General features: G+C 39.1%; 1 protein-coding gene across 1 annotated transcript in view; it reads left to right on the forward strand.

Moving 5' to 3' along the window:
* The window catches only part of plxnd1 (plexin D1), a 212713-nt gene that overhangs the window by 173408 nt on the left and 15869 nt on the right, over positions 1 to 23436 (forward strand). Inside the window, exons 24-31 of the mRNA XM_060931569.1 lie at positions 1452 to 1582; positions 2378 to 2576; positions 7805 to 7951; positions 8476 to 8632; positions 14267 to 14373; positions 14742 to 14805; positions 19091 to 19125; positions 21817 to 21921. Of these exons, the coding sequence (XP_060787552.1) occupies positions 1452 to 1582; positions 2378 to 2576; positions 7805 to 7951; positions 8476 to 8632; positions 14267 to 14373; positions 14742 to 14805; positions 19091 to 19125; positions 21817 to 21921 (945 nt within the window). The remainder of the gene's footprint in view (positions 1 to 1451; positions 1583 to 2377; positions 2577 to 7804; positions 7952 to 8475; positions 8633 to 14266; positions 14374 to 14741; positions 14806 to 19090; positions 19126 to 21816; positions 21922 to 23436) is intronic.

Consider the following 23436-nt stretch of genomic DNA (forward strand, 5'->3'; position numbering starts at 1 on the left):
TGCTATAAAGCACAGATCAAACAGCAGATTGTCAGGTTCAGATACAACCTTATCGTCTATAAGAAAAAAAGATTGAATTAGTTTTTTTTTTTTCAGGGTCCTTGGTTTTACCCAGAATTGATGAGTCAGTAAATGAGATGTATTATAGCAAAGCATTGCTTTTTACGCAGAACACCATCAGGAAATTGTACAATGCAGCAAAGAGTTTGCTTGTTAAGCTGGATTTACTGAATGTATTGTGCGGTTTCATAATTTTTTTTAATAATATGTGGCCTTTTTTCACAAATATCATTGGCAGCAACAAAATTTGTGTCTTTCTGAAAGTTTTTTTCGTCTATGTTTGTGGAATATTGTATGTATAGCATTATTTTTTTCCCCAAAGAACGTTTTTAAGAGATATATATTTATTTCTTAGCAGAGGGGAACCGTCAGAGCCTTGTAGGCCTCCAGAGAGGGCGCAAACATATCAGCATTTCAAATGTTAAATTTAATGTCTTTCATTCTTTAATTTCTTTCATAATTTCATTAGAATTATTCTCTTCTAATTCGGCCTCATTTTCTATCAAATGTGCTTCAGAAATGAAAGGGTTTCTGTCCTGAAAACATTAAAATCGAGTTATCCAATGAGATTATTTCGTTTGTTGTGTCTAGGCTGAGAAGAGTTTCAAGCTGCTCACTCATTGGTTAGGACTTCATTGCCGGGACAGAAGGCCATGGCAGTGTATGTTTATGTAGGAAGTGACAGATGAATTAACCAGTCAGATATTGATTTATAGTAGAAGGGACCAAAAATGTATCACCCTAGGCCTTCTCAAAGGCCAACGCGAGCTTAACCGCAAGCCAGCGCTGTTAGCGCAGCAGTGAAGTCACCTTCCAGTCGGTGTAGCGTTCATCAGTAGTGTTAGCAAATGCTAACAAAGCACTCAAGCCAATGCTATCTTCCACGCACGCTCGCCACAGTATTTTTCACTCAGACTTAAGTATTCATTTCCCTGTGTAATTTACTCAGTTACTTTTAAAATCAACATCGACAACTACACACAACAGAGCGACCTGGCAGCCTGCCGCTAATCCCTTACAAAATCCTTTGCCCTGTTGCTTTTTTGGTGTGTCTGGCTAAGGTTTGGCTGAGCTCAAGTCCCAGCTCTAATAATAACAGTTCGCTATTGTTTTTTATGATCTTTTATAGTATTTAAATGCGCTTTATAAATAAAAATAAAGTTATTGTGCAAAGTGGCTGGTTCGAGCAGTAGTGTGATGAAGCATTATTACATAGGTTGCGTGTCATACTTTATGTGACGGTCTGATTCAAAATGTTGCAAAACCTTGGGCTTTTTAAGTCTGTCTTTATTTTCACTGACCCTTTACCCAATTCTCAGCAGTATGATTCAATATGCTTTTTTTTTTGGTCGTCTTATTTTTCAATGTCTTGCTTCTTTTCCCTTTCTCAGCCCTCCAGCACTACCAGGCCCAATGTAGAGGAGGGAATCACCATGTTCTCGACTCTTCTCAATAACAAGCACTTCCTCATCACCTTCGTTCATGCCCTGGAACAGCAGAAGGACTTTGCTGTCCGAGACAGGTACCACAGCTCTATATTTTAAAAATAATTATAACCATAACAGAGAATATACTGCAGTAGATTCCTCCACCAAAGGATTGTCTATGGCGCTTAGCTGGCATTTCCATCCCTATTTATTATTCATGTGGTCCGTAAAACAGTTAATGGGCTTTTTAATCATGTAATCTTTTCATCAAGTGCCTAAATGTCAACTTTGATTCGACACATTTGGTTTGACTGACAGGAATTTAACAAAGTGACAGTGTTCCATTATTCATTTTCTTACACCAACTCAAGGATTTCTCATAAATTGATGCAATCTTGAATAAGAAGTCGCAGAGAGGAAAAGTATTGTATTCGTGTTCGAAATCCTGAACTAAAAATAGTTTGTGGTAGTGGTCTCAGACTTTTTGTAATACTGCATTGCCCTATTGCATGCTGGGAGTTTTATTCTGGGGTACATCAGAGACTTCATGGCTGTCTCAGCATTATAGTCACATGTAATTAGGAGCTTGGGAATCTGCTGAAAGAGTCTCCGGATTCAACCACATCCCCCAGTTTTGTGGGTCACACACACACACACACACACACACATGTGAAAGAAGCATTGTACTGACACAATCCCCGAAGTCGTCTGTGCCTACGCACTCCAGCATTTACACCTCTCTCTGTAAATAGAAGCACTTCAGCCATTTTTCTTCTGTATCAATTGGGAAGCACAGCTGCTTTACTTGACTAACACAACTGTCTTCTTTTTACCCCCACCCCCGTCTTTCTTTCTCTCCTCTACCTTTTGACGTCCATCCATCTGTGCAGATGTAATCTGGCCTCACTGCTCACTATCGCCCTCCATGGCAAACTAGAATACTACACCAGCATCATGAAGGAGCTGCTGGTGGATCTGATCGACGCGTCCGCCTCCAAGAACCCCAAGCTGATGCTGCGACGCACAGAGTCGGTGGTGGAGAAGATGCTCACTAACTGGATGTCCATCTGCATGTACAGCTACCTCAAAGTGAGAGAACGAGATAAAACTATTACAAGCCAAATAAATTTAGGGGGTTTGAAACCCAATTCTCAATACGTTGGCTAAAGTACTTGGTAAAAACAAATAATAATAATCTAGCACCCAAATATTATTTGACTTGTAGCTCTGGGAGAACCTTTAAAGGGGACCTATTATGAAAAACTCACTTTTTCAGTATCTAGAGTGCCTAGCAATTCACAAACTCTGAAATGAGACAGCGCAGTCAGTCTGCCGTTTCAGAAAACACAAGTCAGATTTGACTCCCCTTTCTATGTCACAAGTCGAGCTCATTCGATTTATGTCCCCAGCTCACCTCTGAGTATCTCCGCTCATGGCTTGAGAACTGTCTTTGTGAATGAATATTCATCAGTAAAGTGCTGCCTGATTGGCTGGTGGAAGAGGGGGGGGGGGGGGGGGGGGGGGTGAGCAGTGGCTCCTTATTATTTAAAGGAACAGGCACTCAAATTGGCTGTTTAGATAGGGTGAGAATGGAACTGTAGTGTTTTATCCTTCTGGTATTTTTTTAAAGATTTTTGGGGGGGCTTTTTTTCACCTTTATTGGATAGGACAGTGTAGAGACAGGAAATGAGTGGGAAAGAGAGACGGGGAGGGATCGGGAAATGACCTCGGGCCAGAATCAAACCCAGGTCCCCGGATTTATGGTATGGCGCCTTATCCACCTGAGCCACGACGCCCCCATCCTTCTGGTATTTTGACCAAAGTATGTCACAGATGTTTTATTCAGACCTCAGGGAACTGTGTCAAGTTGTGGAAAAGGGGTATCATATGTCTCCTTTAAAGTAGGCATGTGACAATAAAAATCAAAGTTATTAGATTAAGAATATTTCTACTACACTAGAAAAGACCTTTAAATTGATGCATGAACCAACTATCTATGACAAATATAAAGAAAGTTGTGAATTTTTTAATTTCGAAAAAATTGAGGGGATTTTCAGCCCTTAATTACACACTAAAACAATAGGAGAACTGTGACTGATATCAACAACTTCCACCTGTAAATGACCATAACTTGCTTAATTTTTGTCCTACTTTTTGTCCATCCGTCGGCAGCACTTGGACACATTGGTTTTGCTAACATTAGAAAACTATGTGCTAGTCTTTTGATTACGATGAAACTTGGCAGTAATCAAGAAAAATACTTAAGCTATCACTTCTATATGTTTAGAAAATACAACCTACACACCATTGATGGTAGCAGAAGTCGGAAGATGAGGGTCTACTTCATAAACAATTTTTTTCCACTTCCCATTGTCACATCGCGAAAATTCGAGAACCACGAGGTTACTGAGAATACTGACGACATCATCAGTATTTGTGTACTGGGGAAATCCACACAGGAATCAATAACATAGAAAGCAAAGACCAAAATGTGACACATGAGTAGCCATTGCAGGCCGCTAGCGGTAGGCAGAAACAATACAAGCGCTATGCAGGTCATTGTAGCATAACTATTTAAAGCTCTTAAGAAGAACACAACAAACAACTTTTAGATAAGCATCTAAATATAATCTATTTAGAAAGCTAGAACTATGAACCAGGCATGTAGGGCTGGTTATACAAAATATCATGTAAATCGCTGAGCATTCTGTATATTAGTATTTCACTCGCCTAGCTACAAGCACAGCTCTGCCATTTGCATATTTGTGTTTTATACCACGGTCGTTTTGAATTCTCAATTCTGATCAATCAGAAGGTTTTGAATAAAATTCTTTATCATATGATCCATACGGACCCGTGCACATGCTCTTGATAAAACCATTGGGAAAAGTCACATGACTGGGCAGATACAGATTTTTTTAAATCCGGTCCGGAAAAAGCCGTATGCGTCCCCGGTCCCATTTCCCTCTCTTCCACTGTTTCCATTGTGCTCTGACTTGTTACTTTGAAAAATAAGCGACACAACTCAGCACAGTGAAAGTGAATTTTATTATTATTTTATTTTTAACAATTTTCTTGAAATTGTTTTCTTCAAAAATATGATCAATATCTCCACCAGTCGAGGCTTCTGTGGAATTTGGTTTGTTGCCGTTTCTATTTTTTCTGAGGTCCCTGCACTTTGACTTCAGGACTTCCCTGGACTTTTTAAATTCTTTGTCGTTCAGGATGTTTATCTTAACCCCGGCATACATGAGCGATTTTCTGTTGCTTGGTCGTGCAACTTTTTGACGCAAGTGAAAAATTGCTTCATGTGCGGATATTTGTGGCAGCGATTTTTTTGTTGTTGTTGCTTGTGACAGATCGCAGGTATCAAACATGCTTGATATTCTGCGATTAAAAAAAACCGCCACTTGCTGACTTGTTGCAGAGATATTGCCATGTGTGCGTCTTTGCAGTAACGACGCGATCACCTCCAAAGGCTAAGCCAGCCCCTGCCCACGAAGTAATGTGATTTCCACGTGACTTGCATCCCCCTTCCTGAACCGCCCACTGGTCGCAGATAATGTGCACACGCAGCTACCTGAGAGGGGAAACTTGCGTCCAAAAATCGCAATACACTTGCAATGAGGAGTCGTCCGTGTGCGCCGGGCTTTACTGTTGTTGTTAAGGTAGCGTTGAACAGAGGTGGACAAAGTACCCAACTTCATTACTTAAGTCAAAGTACAGATCCCACTGGTTAAATGTGACTCTGATACAAGTGAAAATTGTCCAGTCAAATTTTTACTTAAGTTAAAGTACTGAAGTACTTGCTTTTAAAAAATACTTAAGTATTAAAAGTACATTTTCTGTCAACGCATGGTTGTATTATTGCCACAGCGCTTACAAAACCTAATGCCGTTACCAAAGACAGAAATGTGAATTCACAAAATGAACGCATGCTGTGCTATCATGGTGGTTTAATGTTAAGCTAGCTAGTCAGTGAAGCTCCACCTGACATGTTAGCAAACTCTTTTCAAACTCGAAATCATATTGGGTAGCTAACGTTACTAGAAAAGAAAGATTTCTATGTTCTGTTTATTTGGCAAGATTATGCTAAAACATATTTCTGAAAGCACTTCAGATAAGTTAACGTTATTCATGTTCGCGTAACTCCGTTTTTACATGCTAACTAGCAGTGTCCAAGTTAACTAGCTATGTGTAAACGTTAGCCGTGGACAAGGCTACGGCAACTTGGCGGGCAAATCCATAGAAAGTCATTTGACTAACCAGACTGCATAGCTACGTTTGCAATGTTATTGCTAGCTCTAAAAGCACAGACAACTTCACTGCAAGCTTTATCTTGGAATATAATGTTTATATACCTCAATATGCTTCTGCAGGTTGGACGGCAAGTTTTTGTCGGCCGTGATGTGGTTCAAACAAAGCAAACATTTAAAATGAAACATATCTTTAATCCTTTCAGAAAACTGAAACATGGGTTCGAGGTATAGCCATGGGTGTGTGTGCATTCCCCAGAAGAACCGCCTCCTTCCATTCTGCCATTAACTGATTGTGTTCAAATAACGCTGCTGAGAAATAACTGAACTTGATTTTATCCAGTCTATGGACGTGACGTGACCCTAGTGATTACTGATCGGCTGTCTCAGTGTCACCTGCGAAAAAAACAATCATGTTTTAGAAAAGAAAAAACCATCCACTTTCAAAGCCGCTTCATAGTAACGAGTAATGAGGACCTTAACAGAAATGTAGTGGAGTGAAAAGTACGATATTTGCCTTTCAAATGTAGTGAAGTTAAAGTCATAAGTTTTAAAAATTTATACTCACGCAAAGTACAGATACTCAAAGTGTACTTAAATACAGTACTCAAGTAAAAGTACTTCATTACTGTCCGCCTCTGGCGTTGAATACTTTGCGAAAATGAAGACAAAGTATCAGGTTCGTAGTCTAAATTTCCTTTTTTCTTCGCTTGCATATAGAAACTCCATAGCAAGCTGTCTAGCTCCTTAGAGGGGATGACTGTAATGTCTCTTTCCTCCTTAACGTCAGCAAAAAATCTTTTGAAAACGTTCATGCCGTGCTTAGGTTTTTTTATGGTGATTTTTTTGTTGTTGTCCTTGTATAAACAAGTGAATTTCTTCACTCGAAAGCACTTTTTTTTCATTTTCTTCGACAATTTCAGCTTCTTCAATTAGATCTGTGCCTGATAAATCATCTGGATAATAAAATTCACTTTCCCTGTTCTCAGTTGAGTCGTTTTTCGTTCATTATTTTCCACTGCGTATGTTAGTTAAAAAAAGGTCATTTGATAACATGCTTAGTGACTGAGTTTGGTCAGGCCAGACGAGAAAATATTTGGCTCTTGGTCATTTGTATAGCCCTGGCTGCGCTTGGTCCGTACGGCATGACCTCAAGCCAAATATTTTCCCGTCCGGCTCTCCCAGTCAGTCAATAAGCACATAATAACAGCAGCACTGACTTGTTTGGTGGGCACTAGACATAATCCAAGACGAATAATAAAAATGTTATTAACAAATAAAAATAGTAAGCTTTCTCTGAAGAGATATTTATTTAACCTTTATGGAGTTTCTAGTATCAGTGTTTTGGTAACAATTAGTTTTCCAACTCTTCATGACAAAGAAATTCCAGCTTTCCAGTTTCTTCGTAACATGAGAAGCTGCGTTTTTTTTTTTTTTTTATCTTATTACATTTACCTCATGCTTTTATTCACAGCAACGGACACTTGAGAGAGGATAGGATTGAGCAGTTGAGGTTAAGGATCTTACTCAAAGGCCCACCAGTGAGCCTTGGTGGTTCTGGGATTTGAACTCACGACTTTCCAAACAGTAGCCCAACCTGTGCCGTTAGCACTGAGCTTTTCAAGAGATGGTTTTAAAAAAAGAATGACTGTTTATATCTGTGATCAAAATAAGTGATAAAAATAACTGACTTGTCTTGCAGGCGTTCTGCGATATTAAATGTAATTATGAATGAATAAAAGGTGCAGCATGTTATTTAGTACATTTAAAATTGTAAAATTGATGTGGTGTAAGAGGAATAAAACACTCCGAGATGTGCCGTTATAGTAAAATAACCACGATGAGGGTGGTAACAGTAACCACTCTGTCATTTATTATTTTCCTTTAACAGCCCACCCGGTCATCATTTATTCCTTATTTATAACTTATTCACTGACAGATGCGTTTATTCAAATCATCTTCCAAATACGTTACATTTCCGAAGTATAATTGAACAGTTTGAAGATTTTCAATCCACTGTTGATTATGTTAGTAAAATGTTCTCATAACGTTGTCTTTCAGGAGACGGTTGGTGAGCCTTTCTTCCTGCTACTGTGTGCAATCAAACAGCAGATTAACAAAGGCTCAATCGACGCCATCACAGGGAAGGCGAGATACACGCTGAATGAAGAGTGGCTCCTGAGGGAGAACATCGAAGCCAAACCACTGGTGTGTTTCGAAATGATATCTGACATGTCTGTTGATTACAGACCACATTGTGTCTGATCATGAACTTGTCAGAATAGCAGGCCTTAAGTCATGCCGTGTTATCGTGCAACTATCATAATGAGCTCTAAAAACCTGAAAAGACTTTCAGATGTCACAACATCACATGAAAGCAGGTTGATCAGCAAATCCAGAACATTCCTTAAGGCACATCAGTTGTAGCTTTACCATGAGGTTGCTGAAAGACATGGCAACGTTGGCTCAACATTAAAGCTAAGTACTGATAATCTACTGACAGCCTGAAAGCCTTTTTTGGGGTTTTCTTTTTTGTCCAAGATGCTCATTACAATAATTGCACAATAGCATAAGATAACTTGAGGGTAGCTGACTAACAGACTGGGCTTGTATTAGATCCCATTCTGAAGTCTTCTCCTGTCACTTCTTCCTCAGTTGCATTCCTTCAGATGATTTAAAGGCAATTTCCATGATGTTTATTTTTGCTGAAATCTCATTTGTGTGTGTTCCAGAACATTAACGTGTCGTTCCAAGGCTTCGGGATGGACTCAGTGAGTGTGCGTGTGATGAACACAGACACCATCTGTCAGGTGAAGGAGAAGATTTTAGAAGCTTTCTATAAGAATCTGCCCTACTCCCAGTGGCCTCGAGAGGAGGATGTCGAATTAGGTAAAATAAATAAATAAATAAATAAAAAGTCAATTAGTTGCAGAGCACCATGGCTGACTCGTATGTGTTTATCAGTTAATAAATTCTTTGACACGTTAAGACATTGAAGTCATAAATACAGAGAAATAATAGTCTGCGGTGATGCCAAATCCTATAGTAGCCACTTTATTGCGCATACAGTGGTGCTTGAAAGTTTGTGAACCCTTTACAATTTTCTATATTTCTGCATAAATATGACCTAAAACATCAAAATATTTTCACACAAGTGCTAAAAGTAGATCAAGAGAACCCAGTTAAACAAATGAGACAAAAATATTATACAACCCCAATTCCAAAAAAGTTGGGACAAAGTACAAATTGTAAATAAAAACGGAATGCAATGATGTGGAAGTTTAAAAATTCCATATTTTATTCAGAATAGAACATAGATGACACATCAAATGTTTAAACTGAGAAAATGTATCATTTAAAGAGAAAAATTAGGTGATTTTAAATTTCATGACAACACCACATCTCAAAAAAGTTGGGACAAGGCCAAGTTTCCCACTGTGAGACATCCCCTTTTCTCTTTACAACAGTCTGTAAACGTCTGGGGACTGAGGAGACAAGTTGCTCAAGTTTAGGGATAGGAATGTTAACCCATTCTTGTCTAATGTAGGATTCTAGTTGCTCAACTGTCTTAGGTCTTTTTTTTGTCGTGTCTTCCGTTTTATGATGCGCCAAATGTTTTCTATGGGTGAAAGATCTGGACTGCAGGCTGGCCAGTTCAGTACCTGGACCCTTCTTCTACGCAGCCATGATGCTGTAATTGATGCAGTATGTGGTTTGGCATTGTCATGTTGGAAAATGCAAGGTCTTCCCTGAAAGAGGTGTCATCTGGATGGGAGCATATGTTGCTCTAGAACCTGGATATACCTTTCAGCATTGATGGTGTCTTTCCAGATGTGTAAGCTGCCCATGCCACACACACTAATGCAACCCCATACCATCAGAGATGCAGGCTTCTGAACTGAGCGCTGATAACAACTTGGGTTGTCCTTCTCCTCTTTAGTCCGAATGACACGGCGTCCCTGATTTCCATAAAGAACTTCAAATTTTGATTCGTCTGACCACAGAACAGTTTTCCACTTTGCCACAGTCCATTTTAAATGAGCCTTGGCCCAGAGAAGACGTCTGCGCTTCTGGATCATGTTTAGATACGGCTTCTTCTTTGAACTATAGAGTTTTAGCTGGCAACGGCGGATGGCACAGTGAATTGTGTTCACAGATAATGTTCTCTGGAAATATTCCTGAGCCCATTTTGTGATTTCCAATACAGAAGCATGCCTGTATGTGATGCAGTGCCGTCTAAGGGCCCGAAGATCACGGGCACCCATTATGGTTTTCCAGCCTTGACCCTTATGCACAGAGATTCTTCCAGATTCTCTGAATCTTTTGATGATATTATGCACTGTAGATGATGATATGTTCAAACTCTTTGCAATTTTACACTGTTGAACTCCTTTCTGATATTACTGCACTATTTGTCAGCGCAGAATTAGGGGGATTGGTGATCCTCTTCCCATCTTTACTTCTGAGAGCCGCTGCCACTCCAAGATGCTCTTTTTATACCCAGTCATGTTAATGACCTATTGCCAATTGACCTAATGAGTTGCAATCTGGTCCTCCAGCTGTTCCTTTTTTGTACCTTTAACTTTTCCAGCCTCTTATTGCCCCTGTCCCAACTTTTTTGAGATGTGTTGCTGTCATGAAATTTCAAATGAGCCAATATTTGGCATGAAATTTCAAAATGTCTCACTTTTGACATTTGATATGTTGTCTATGTTCTATTGTGAATACAATATCAGTTTTTGAGATTTGTAAATTATTGAATTCCGTTTTTATTTACAATTTGTACTTTGTCCCAACTTTTTTGGAATCGGGGTTGTACTTGGTCATTTATTTATTGAGGAAAATGATCCAATATTACATATCTGTGAGTGGCAAAAGTATGTTTTGTGGATGGATGAGACCAAAATAGAACTTTTTGGTTTAAATGAGAAGCGTTATGTTTGGAGAAAGGAAAACACTGCGTTCCAGCATAAGAACCTTATCCCATCTGTGAAACATGGTGGTGGTAGTATCATGGTTTGGGCCTGTTTTGCTGCATCTGGGCCAGGACGGCTTGCCATCATTGATGGAGCAATGAATTCTGAATTATACCAGTGAATTCTAAAGGAAAATGTCAGGACATCTGTCCATGAACTGAATCTCAAGAGAAGGTGGGTCATGCAGCAAGACAATGACCCTAAGCACACAAGTCGTTCTACCAAAGAATGGTTAAAGAAGAATAAAGTTAATGTTTTGGAATGGCCAAGTCAAAGTCCTGACCTTAATCCAATCGAATGTTGTGGAAGGACCTGAAGCGAGCAGTTCATGTGAGGAAACCCACCAACATCCCAGAGTTGAAGCTGTTCTGTCCAGAGGAATGGGCTAAAATTCCTCCAAGCCGGTGTGCAGGACTGATCAACAGTTACCGGAAACGTTTAGTTGCAGTTATTGCTGCACAAGGGGGTCACACCAGATACTGAAAGCAAAGGTTCACATACTTTTGCCACTCACAGATATGTAATATTGGATCATTTTCCTCAATAAATAAATGAGCAAGTATAATATTTTTGTCTCATTTGTTTAACTGGGTTCTCTTTATCTACTTTTAAGACTTGTGTGAAACTCTGTTGATGTTTTAGGTCATATTTATGCAGGAATATAGAAAATTCTAAAGGGTTCACAAACTTTCAAGCACCACTGTAGATGTGACCATGCATATGTGCCTTGCACAAGTATTCACCCACTTGAACTTTTAGCCATTTTATAGTGTGTTACACCCTGGAACTGAAACAGACTTAATTGGGATTTTAGGTCATGAACGTATACAAAATATCCCATAATATCAAAGTGGGAAGAAAACTCAAAATAATTTGCACAATCATTTGTAAAAGATAAAAAAAATGTAAAAGTTGTGATTGGGTAAGTATTCACCCCTATTGCCTCGTGATGGTGCAAACAGTTGGCATCAGAAATAACATAGTTATGCCAGCCTTACACCAAATGACTTTTCAAGCGATTTCACTGTCGCAGATAAATCTCCAAATTCAGAATAAAATCATGAGTTTTGCTAGAGTTGTGGCACACTGTGGAGATCTCGATTGTTTGGTATAAGGTGGTCAGGGTAGCTATCTTAAGTTAGTCTTTTTCTCGTCTTGATGTTCCAGTAAAATCAACTGTATTTAATGTTATAAGTTTTTAGTCTTGGTTCATGCAAATAGTAACGTAGACATTGTCAACAACCAGTAGATGAGCTCTCTCCAGCACCAAACAGGAAGCAGCAAAGCAGGTACAGGAAGCTCTCTCAAAAGGAATCTAGTTGCAATCTTGCAAATAGTGACCCTGCAAGAAAAGAGTCTTTTCAGAGTCTTTTAAGCCTTCTAGTCAATGGTTCACATTAGTTGAGTGGAGTTGACTTGTGGGTATTTAATGTGTCACATGATCTCAATATACACCCCCGAGTCCCAAAAAGTTGGGACACTGTGTAAAACATAAATAAAAACAAAATTTAAGATTTGCAATTCATGTAAACCTGATATTACATGGAAAATAGTACAAAGACAAAATATCTGAAACTGAGAAATGTTATTGTTTTTTGAAAAATGCTCATTTTGAATTTCATGTCAGTGACACATTTCAGAAAAGTTGGGAGAGGTGCAACATAAGACTGAAAAAGTTGTGTAATACAAAAAAACCCTAAGTTGGTTAATTTACAACAGGTCAGTAACATGATTGGGTATAAAAAGAGCATCCCAGAGAGGCGGAGTCTCTCAGAAGTAAAGATGGGGAGGGGTTCACCGCTCTGAGAGAGACTGCGTGGGCAAACAGTGCAGCAATTTAAGAATAACGTTCCTCAATGTAAAATTACAAAGAATTTGGGGATCACATCATCTATGGTACATAATATCATTAAAAGATTCAGAGAATCTGGAGAAATCTCTGTATGCAAGAGACAAGGCTGAAAACTGACATTGGATGCCTGTGATCTTCAGGCCCTCAGGTGACACTGCATTAAAAGCAGACATGTGTCTGGAGTGGAAATCACTGTATGAGCTCAGGAACACTTCAGAAAACCATCGTCTGTGAAAACAGTTCATTACTGCATCCACAAATGCAAGTTAAAACCAGATATAAACAATATCCAGAAACACTGCCACCTTCTCTGGGCCCGAGCTCTTTTACGATGGACTGAGGTGAAGGGGAAAATTGTCCCAAGGTCTGACGAATCAAAAGTAGAAATTCTTTTTAGAAATCATGGACCCCACGTCCTCCAGGCTAAAGAGGAGAGGGACCATCCGGCTTGTTATCAGTGAACAGTTCAAAAGCCAGCATCTGTGATGGTATGAGGGTGCATTAGTGCACCTGACATGGGTAGCTTGGACATCTGGGAAGGCATCATTAAAGCTGAATGATATATACACGTTTCAGAGCAATATGCTGCCATCCAGACAAAATCTTTTTCAGGGAAGGCCTTCCTTCTTTCAGCAAGACAATGCCAAACCGCTTTCTGCACATATTAAAACTGCATGGCTCCGTAGTAAAGAGTCCAGGTGCTAAACTGGCCTGCTTGCAGTCCAGACCTGTCTCCTATTTAAAACATTTAGCGCATTATGAAACACTGAATATGACAAAGGAGACCCCAAACTGTTGAGCAACTGAAATTGTATATCAGGCAAGAATGGGACAACATTTCTCTTTCAGAACTACAGCAATTGGTCTCCTCAGTTCCCAAACATTTACAGAGTGGGGTTGTAAATACATCTGTTCATTACAGAATGAACCATTTAGCTAATTATGCGACTTCTGATGGGAAATGGATGAAAACTTATGCAACTACACCTTTTGAATTTTTAATTTGTGCAATAACATTTCAAGCTTTATTTGACTATCACTGCTTTGGGTTATTCTGTGTAGATTTGAGACATCGAATCCCAATTAAATCCAGTCCAGTTCCAGGCTCTAAGACTACAAAATGTGGACAAAGTTCAAGTCGGGGGTGAATACTTCTGCAAGGCAGAGCAGGGTGATAATATGATAGAAGATTAGAGTAATGGGGATATTCCCGACAGCAAATGAGCCCATGCTTAACATTTCCATCTGGCCCTCATATGGCTGTGGAATGACAGTGACTAATTTATCCCAATCCAACCAGAACACCATAACAAACTAACCCTCAGGATGCCGTAACTTAGTACAGAACTTACAATTGGGTCACTTTTGGCCCAGAATTGAAATGCCGCGCAGTCTTTATATATATATATGGTCGCTTGCGTTTGGGACATTTTTGGCCCAGATTTCAAATGTCAAGCAAATTTTAAACTGCTGTTGCTTACAGCTGGCCCACTTTTGGCACACAATTTACTCGCCCCTTACTTGACCGGTAATTTGGTCGAAAACATCTGCAGTCTGGGATGTTAGGATTGTGTTTCAAATTAGGGTTAGACTTATCAGTGAGTTTACAGTTAGGATTTATGTTATATTAAAAAAAATTTGACAACCATATTCGAGATCGATGATGATGATCTGACTTCCTGTTTCGCTCGGCAGAATGGTTTCCCGGTGGAGGCTGCAGCAGCCGAATACTTCAGGATCTGGATAACACCTCTATAATGGAGGACGGCAGGAAGAAGCTCAACACTGTGTTTCATTACCAGGTGCGTGTCTTCCCCCCACCCCACCCCACGTTCCCTTTTCTTAAACTGTGTCCCAGCGTGAAGCAAGACGAAACAGACCACGGGGAGAAAGGGAATGAGACGGAATGTGTGTGCAAACAGTCATGACCCTTCCGCTGTTAGCAGCGTGACTGTTTAGCTCGCGAGGTGCCACAGGGAATGAGCTGTGAAGTGTGTGCGTGTGGTGTGTGTCCATGCGTGCAGTAGTCTCGGCTCAGTGAAAAGGCTGCCTAACTCATTACACAGTATGTAAACTTCTTCCACTTAATGAGTGCTTTTGCTCCTCTTGAGTGGAGCGCAATACTTTTGAACCTCCTGAACTCTGACCTTTAAACTCTCGCTCCTTACAGATCCCTGAGGGGGCATCGCTGGCCATGAGCATGAAAGACAAGAGAGAGAACACACTGGGCAGAGGTAATGACCATGACTCTGTGTGTGTGCGTGTATGTGTCAGGCTCAGTAGGATGGATGCGCTCTTCTGACTCGCATATTAAATTTTCCTTTACCTGCTTTTGCAGACAGAGATCTGTCTCTTATTTATGCTACATTACGCATGACGGCTAGGATGGGAATCATTAGGCAACTCACGATTCAATTCCAATTCAATTTCCATTCACTGTTCCCCGATGCAATTATAAAGCAACTCCTTATGCAAATTCATGTGTCTAGGTTTAGTTCTATAGCCTACTTGTTTGTTTTGGGGTTTTTTTTTCCAGCATAACCACTTGTTGCTTTTAAAACGTACCATCTTCAGCCATCATGAAAAATGTTAGTCAATGTATTTTAATTATAGATGTCAGAACTAATTTCACTCTTCTAATACTTTTCATCGTATTGATAGTGCTCTCTGATGGTTGACTTGGAACCTGTTCATGCATAAATCATTTAAAAATAACATATCACGTTTCTTGAGATGGTTTTCTATGACTTAAAAATGCACGTCGTGAAGTTTGACTTCTTTTCTGAATCACAATGAATATTAAGTGAATAAAATTCTAGAAAATACTCCCTCCCGGGCCGGCACGGTGGTGTAGTGGTTAGCGCTGTCGCCTCACAGCAAGAAGGTCCGGGTTCGAGCCCTGTGGCCAGCGAGGGTCTTTCTGTGCGGAGTTTGCATGTTCTCCCCGTGTCCGCGTGGGTTTCCTCCGGGTGCTCCGGTTTCCCCCACAGTCCAAAGACATGCAGGTTAGGTTAACTGGTGACTCTAAAGTGAATGTGAGTGTGAATGGTTGTCTGTGTCTATGTGTCAGCCCTGTGATGACCTGGCGACTTGTCCAGGGTGTACCCCGCCTTTCGCCCGTAGTCAGCTGGGATAGGCTCCAGCTCGCCTGCGACCCTGTAGAACAGGATAAAGCAGCTAGAGATAATGAGATGAGATGAGATACTCTCCCCCCTTTTTTTTTTTGAACAAAGCCGATTCTTGTCATGAAAAAATTATGCCACTTTGAATTAAAAAAAAAAAAAAAGTTTTCATTGGAGTCAGGTACAAAACATGTATTTATTATTTAATTTGGGATTTTGGAGAAAGAGTTTGTAGAGATATACTCTGAGAGACACAGACAGATTTAAAATTTTTATTAGAATATTTTTTACATGCGTAGTAAAATATTCAAATTCGACAAGATTTACATCAACAGTCAGTCAAGGACAACACATTTTATTGAAAATTTAAGCTTCAGACTTTTCAAGTAGAGTTTTTATTTCATCCTCGGTTGGTTCAGCAACACGTTCTGCCATTTTGTTTTTCTCTACTCGTGATATATGAGCTGATAGCCTAGTAGTAGAGTAGCCAATCAGAGTTCGCGATTGCTCATATCCAGTGAATGTGGAGAGAATATCTATATATACACACAGCCTTATATCCACTACCTGTAAGTGTGGACACTTATGAAAGGAATGAAAGGCTTAGAGCTAGACGGCCTTTCGATTTCATAAAAATTGGTGAAATTTAGTTCCCTCTGAAATTGTGTCATTGTGATATGCTTATTCTTGTAATATGTCACAAAATATCAGGTCATTCTGTGGCTGGGAAGTTATTTAATTTGAGGGGATTCCTAAGCAAATAATGTGCATGAAATCGCTCGCTTCGCGCAGTCAAGCAGATAGAGGAAGTCCGTGTACTGTGCATGCACAGGTTTACCTTTGAGCGTGCACTGACAGTTCCATCATTCTGTCGCTAAACGAACAGTTGATCACACCGAGGTGCTCGCTGAGCGCCGATATTTATTAGCTTGGTCCTGCGTTTCCTTTCCTTCGTATATAACATAGCATCTTTTCTTCTCGCTTTCTGTTACTGTAGTCGGTCTTTCACGTTTCATTCGCACACTTACATCCTCCATTTTTCTCTCCGGTTTCAAATTTGAGTCCCACAATGCCTTGTGAGAACAGGGAAAGCCCACCACGTCATGCATGACGTAGTATTGTGAATTGGGTCATGGTGAAGCAGGAAAAAAATAGTGGAGAATTTAGGGCCATGTGGCCTTAAATTCATTAATTGTTCTATTTTAAAAAATAATAATAAAATCGAAAGTCTGTGATTCGAATTCAGTAGCTTTTGGTCCACTAAACAAAAATAATTGGGTGTTGGGAAAATTCTTTTTATGACCTATACTTGAAAAATCTGAAAGGCAGTCTAGCTTTAATGATCTAATAGAAGTTGATCAAAACAAAATGCGCATTTCCTTGAAATGAAAAACAAACTGTATGTGTTCTAAAAGTGACAGATGTAGTCCTAAAACCGAAAGCATAGGTGCTACAGCATCCTTTAATTACAGCCTTTGTAGTAAGCTTTTACAGAAAATAGGAAATTCAGAATACGGCTTGTGTGAATTATTTCTGGGTGTATCTCAGGAATCGGGGGGGGGGGGGGGGGGGGGGGGGGGCACACAAACACAAAATCACTGAAATTTTTGAAGTAAATTTAAGGATTATTTAGTAGAGTTGTGTGTAATTGTTTTTGTAGGCCAAACCTAACTAAAAAATCTTGCCAGATGTTTCAGTAATGCCCATTTCCTTCCTACTCGTATGTGTATGTTGATTAATGTCAATTCCCAGTAAAGTACCAAGTATGTTTTATGGTACAGCTGATTTACATATAGTGACGCCCACAAAAATGGGAAAAACAGATGACTAAATGAATAAATAGTGCCTCGTAATTCCTCCAGTAATGCAGCTCGGCCACTGCAGCGTGTCAGCTAATATAGCTGCACTCTAACTCTTCCTTCTTTTATAGGGTGCCGAAATGAATAGATTGTCTTATTTGCTTTCATTCCTGGATTTGTCAAATAATTAACAATTATTCCACAAAATCGAGCCGTACATGAACTGATAGCCGATGAGGCACGTAGCACCGAGTTGGCTAGAGCATTTTTCTTTTTAGCAAATTCGATAAATAAAAACTTTATACAAAACGTCCGACAAACTCATTTCCACTTTGGCGGACTTCTTATAAATCTATCGATGGCAGGACGAATTGTCTTTAGTGTTGTTTTATGGTAGAAAGTGCCGTCTTGCTGTCACACCAAATAGATTTAGACGTTTATTGAATTTTTCCTTAGACATTTCAGTTGTGTAATTTTCAAACTTCTTTGAGCTTTTGAACCAGTCTAAAAAAAATAATCAACAAACTTTAATGCTTAAAGATGAAGAATGGAAACACCGGCGAAATGAGAGGAGCAATTTGTGAAAAATGCTAAAATAATAATTCTTGAAAAAAAAATAGATACGTTCTTACCATCAAATACTTTTATTCCATATTTTGTTGCTTTTTTTGTGTGTGTGTTTTTTGTGGGGGTTTTGTTTTCAAGTAGAGTTTTTATTTCATCCTCGGTTGGTTCAGCAACACGCGTCGCCATTTTGTTTTTCTCTACTCATGGTATATGAGCTGATATCCTAGTAGTAGCCAATCAGAGTGTGCGATCGCTCATATCCAGTGACTGTGGCTAGAATGATATGAAATATCTGAATTTTACAGCATGTGTGTGTGTGCAATTAATATAAAAAGTTGTTCAAACGTAATTCTGTTAATGACTCAGCAAATATATGATTTAAAGCATATCCACTGTGGTTGAGTCTCCATAAGTATTCACACGATCTCGTGAGCTCTGGATGAACCTGAACATTTGTCCGAACTAACTAGCTTTTCACGACGACCAAATTTCTTGCGTGAATGCTCACGCGAACGATTTACAAAATAGTTTGTTCGTACGCAGCCTGTTTGGGTGTGCATGCTGAAACCTTGAAGTTGCCTCATGATATCTTTTAGCATCTGAGTGTTAAATGTTTTCAGTAACTCAAATTGTAATGCAGTTAACTAAAGCCCAAGTACACGCGTTAATATAAATCACCTTCTCTCACACAGACATGCCTCATAATGAGGGTCAGTACAGTATGTGCTCTTGTTAGGACGTGTTTGTATACCAGAGAAGGCTAATATCTTTTGTAATCACGGTGAGATCCTAAAGCTCATTAAGCTGGCTCCACTACCAATCAGAGTGTCTCCTCTCCTGACCTTGCTCACACACACTTCCACACAAACATACACGCTCACTACTTCTCGGGTTTTCTCTCATTAACCTTTCGGTCAGAGTAGCATTTTGCAATTCTCTCTTTTAATTATTCTGTCATTTCAATTTTTTTTTACCTTTGGCTCAATGACTGATGTCTGCTTTACTGAGTAATTGTTCATTTTTCAATGCAGCTAAAGACTTGGACACGGAGAAGTATGTTCATTTGGTAAGTGTGTGTTTCTCTTTCATGGACACACGCACACACAAACTTGAGGTCTGTGGATGATTATGTAGGCTTTTCCCCATGTCTGGAGAAATTGCAGTGTATGTACAATCTTCAGAGCAATGACAAGCAGCGAGAGAGAATGAGGCATGGTACACAATGCTTTGGCTAATGTAATCCGTCTGTAAAACTAAATTCACAAAATTAACCTGACAACACGAATTAGTTGCAGATGCGTTGGCTGCAGGCGAAAGAAGAAAAAAAAAAAGCGCCCCAAAGTTCTGTTTATTCTTTGCTGAAACTTTCCTGTGTGTGCATTTCCTTTCACTGAGGTTTAGTGTTCATTAAACAGCTATAAACATTCAGCACTTCGATTATTCGTTGTTATTCAGACCTTGCTGGTCTTTAACACATATAATACTGGGGAACACAATTTTTGTTGAGTTAGGTCTGACAGCTGTTTTTAACTAATTTTTGGGTGCGGAATCCAAAACTGATCTCAGTTTTTCTCTATCACATCAAGTTTTTGAACTATAGGATCCCCGTTTTCTTAAAAAATATGAAAAATACTGTACTTAACAGATATGTGCTTGTTTTATAAAAATTTACAAATATTGACATACAATGAAATATGACAGAAACAGGCATGACTGCAATATTTATTTAACACTATTATGTTTTTACAAAGGATATGGCTACTGTAATTATAATTGTGTGCAAGTAGTTAAGTTAAAAATTTACGTTTATAGCTCTTTCTGGAGTGTTCAACTTGAGGACTATCGCGTTTGATGCTCCAACAATAGTCAGCCATTATATGTACATCCCATCTACCCTGATAACGTTCTTCCATAACCTTCAAATAGTCTTACTACAGCTAATCAGTGGAATTTTGCTTATCTGGAGGGTAAGCTGTGGAGAAAAAACTTGATGTGCTAGAAAGAAACTGACTGCAATTTTGGAATCAGCACGCCAATTTTAGTTTTAATCAGCATAAAAATCTAACTCAACAGAATTTTTTTTCAAATTGTTCCCCAGTGTAATTCATCGCATGCAATATATATATATATATATATATATATATATATATATATATATATATATATATATCAGTGGCGGCTGGTAGTCTTTCAAACAGGGGAGGCTGGTCGGTTACGATATTAACAGATTTTAAAAGAAAAAAGAAAACACATCAATTTTGCCCATACTCTTGCCTCTGATCTGGCTGATTGTTGGCAGGGTCACAAACTGTGAAATAACAGGTTCTTTTGGCCCATTAGCCTACTGTCCAATATACATGATGGTGGTGTTGGGGGGGTATATTTTAACATTTTATATTTTAAAATTGTGGCATGTTGTTTAAAAATTGATCATTATTGAAAGCAGCTCTTTGTCAGGAACCTCAGCAGTAACAGCAGAGTGTTCTGGAATAGGCACAAGCACTGACCTTGGGGAGCCAAACATTTCATTCAATGACACTTTCCCTATATTTTACTTAATTTGACTGAGAAATGTTTTATTGACAATTTTGATAACCCTCACTTTTAATCCAGGTCTGTAGTGTGAAATGTTCTCGGCTGTGTTTTTGTTTAAAAATGTTTTCTAAATTGTAGCTGTGTTTAATTCATATCCAGAGAAATATATATTCCAATATAATATACTCAGCATAAACATTTTAAATAGATTCTATATTTTTGGTCCATCCATGACATATTACTAAAGTAGCCTATTTACTGTTGTTGATGTGGGTCACTTGCTGTTAGCCAATTCACTTTCTCGTACCAGGAGAGCTGAAAGGAACGAGTATTATTCCCTACCTTTTTCACCAAGTCAATTTGAGGCGTTGGTCTACCCTGCTCTTTAATTTAAATTTTTTCCTCGAAAGGAAGACTGGCAAATGGCTTCGCCAAAATTAAATCAGCAATGCTTGGCATCCGTGCGCAGCTTTCTTGCTAGCTGACTAGCCCCCTCAAGTTCAAGTTCAGTCACTCAAATAAACGAAATTTCTGGAACTAAGATAGCAAACTTGACAACACTATATTTACACTTTATTTACAATGAAAATATATACAAACTAAAAAAGCTGGTAGAAACCGTATGTAATGAATGAAATCGAAATGTAAGCTGATCTCTTACAATACACCACAGCACTTGCGAATCCGCATGGGACTGAACTGAAATTCACCGCTGCCTGTCTATATTTGAAACGAGCTGTCAATCAAAGAAAATATCCGGCCGCTTTCACCAATCACCAGTCTCCTCGCGGAAACTGCCATGTCCCTCCCACTGTGAGGCTGGGAGTCCGTGGGTGGGCGTTTTCGCAGTATTTGTCCAATAACCGTCTTGCATTTTGAGATTGAAAAGCGCATCGCTCCCAAATGCCATTGAAGTCCACTGAGGCTGGGCTGCATCGCGTTGTCACGAGGGGGAAAAACTCACGCACACATTAGGCGAACTGGGGAAAGTTATAACGGAATGATTTCGCACTGTAGTTGGGTTGAGCACATATATTTCTATGATCTGAAATAGCAATGTTATAAGGTCGGCTATAACATAAGCCTAGCGCAATTCATCCTACATGATGTTCGTCATTTTTAGAGGAGGCTGAGCCTCCCTCGTTGTCTTAGACCAATCGCCCATGATATATATAAATTTTTTTTTTGGAAACAGTGCTTTATGATGATGTAATCGGTGCAGGTTCTACCCCACGATGAGCTCATGGAGACTAAGAAATCTCATAGGCACAGTCACAGGAAGAAGGTGCTGCCTGAGATTTATCTGACCCGCCTGCTCTCCACTAAGGTAAGACTGGAAAGATATGACACCTTCGGAGTATAATCTCAACAGTTTCAGGTTTTCCTCGAAATATTTACTAAATCTCGCTCATCAGATATAATATACACTTGTTCTCTTTCTCTACAGATACCTTTTCAAAAGTAGGTTATGTAAGGAATAAAACTTATCAGGGTGTACTGTTATAGGAAAATAATCAACAGTGGTGAGATGCAGCCTGACACAAAGTACTGTTAATATCCCACAGATGGTTATTAGCTCATCCAGCCGACACGTGATGAGCTCTTGCCATCATGTGTCGTCCGTCCAGCGTCGTCGTCCACATTTCACGAAAATCGCTTCTTCTCTCTCAATTCTTCACTGATTTTTATTCTTTTTGGCAGAAAGGTAGGTCTGCCTGCGGTGCATATAGCTTCTACAGAAATTTGCATAATTGGAATTAATAATGAAGAGATGGACTAATTAAGCCCTAACGAGCAGTTTCTACACAAATCGCTTCTTCTCCCTCAATTCTTCACTGATTTTGATTCTTTCTAGCATGAAGGTAGGGGAACCTAGGGTGCATGTAACTTCTACCCAGATTTGCTTCATTATAATTATTTATGAAGTTATGGACTAATTAAGCCGTAATGAGCAGTTCAACAAAAATCACTTCTTCTCGGTCCCCCCCAAAAAATACAAAAAAGCAACAAAATATGGAATGAAAGTATTTGATGGTAAGAACGGCTCTTTTTTATTTTTCAAGAATTATTAATGATAGTATTTTTCATAAATTGCTACTGTCATTTCGCCGGTTTGTTTACATACTAAGTGGAAACAATTTTGTCGGACGTTTTTTAATATCAAGTTTTTATTCATCGAATTGGCAAAAAATAAAAATGCCCTGTTTCACAAGATCCAGTGAATGTGGATCACTCAATCTCGTCGTACACCCCTGTTACCATAGAAACAATAAAATGAGCACGTGTCAGAGCTGCTTTTACAGAAAACCATCACCACTACTACCTTCCGACCAATCAGATTTGAGAATTCAGCAGTGGCGTGGTATAACCTGCTTTAGACATGTATCACCTTTGCTGGAATCACATACGTAACACACTGCTAGTTAAATGTTGTGTATTTTTAGTCATTTAGTATTTCTGAATATAATTCTTATTAATTAGATTTAAAAAGGCCAGGATCTCGCTCACTCAGATCAGGTACTTATACAACCCCAATTCCAAAAAAGTCGGGACACTGTGTAAAACATAAATAAAAACAGAATATGATGATTTGCAAATCATGGAAAGCTTATATTTAATTGAAAATAGTACAAAGACTACATATCAAATGTTGAAACTGAGAAATTTTATTGTTTTGTTTTTTTCCGAAAAATATATGCTCATTTTGAATTTGATGTCAACAACACGTTTCAGAAAAGTTGGGACAGGGGCATGTTTACCACTGTGTTGCATCACATCTACTTTTAACAACACTCTGTAAAAGTTTGGGAACTGAGGAGACCAATCGCTGTAGTTCTGAAAG

This window comes from Neoarius graeffei, chromosome 10 (assembly GCF_027579695.1).
Source record: "Neoarius graeffei isolate fNeoGra1 chromosome 10, fNeoGra1.pri, whole genome shotgun sequence".
Taxonomy (NCBI): domain Eukaryota; kingdom Metazoa; phylum Chordata; class Actinopteri; order Siluriformes; family Ariidae; genus Neoarius; species Neoarius graeffei.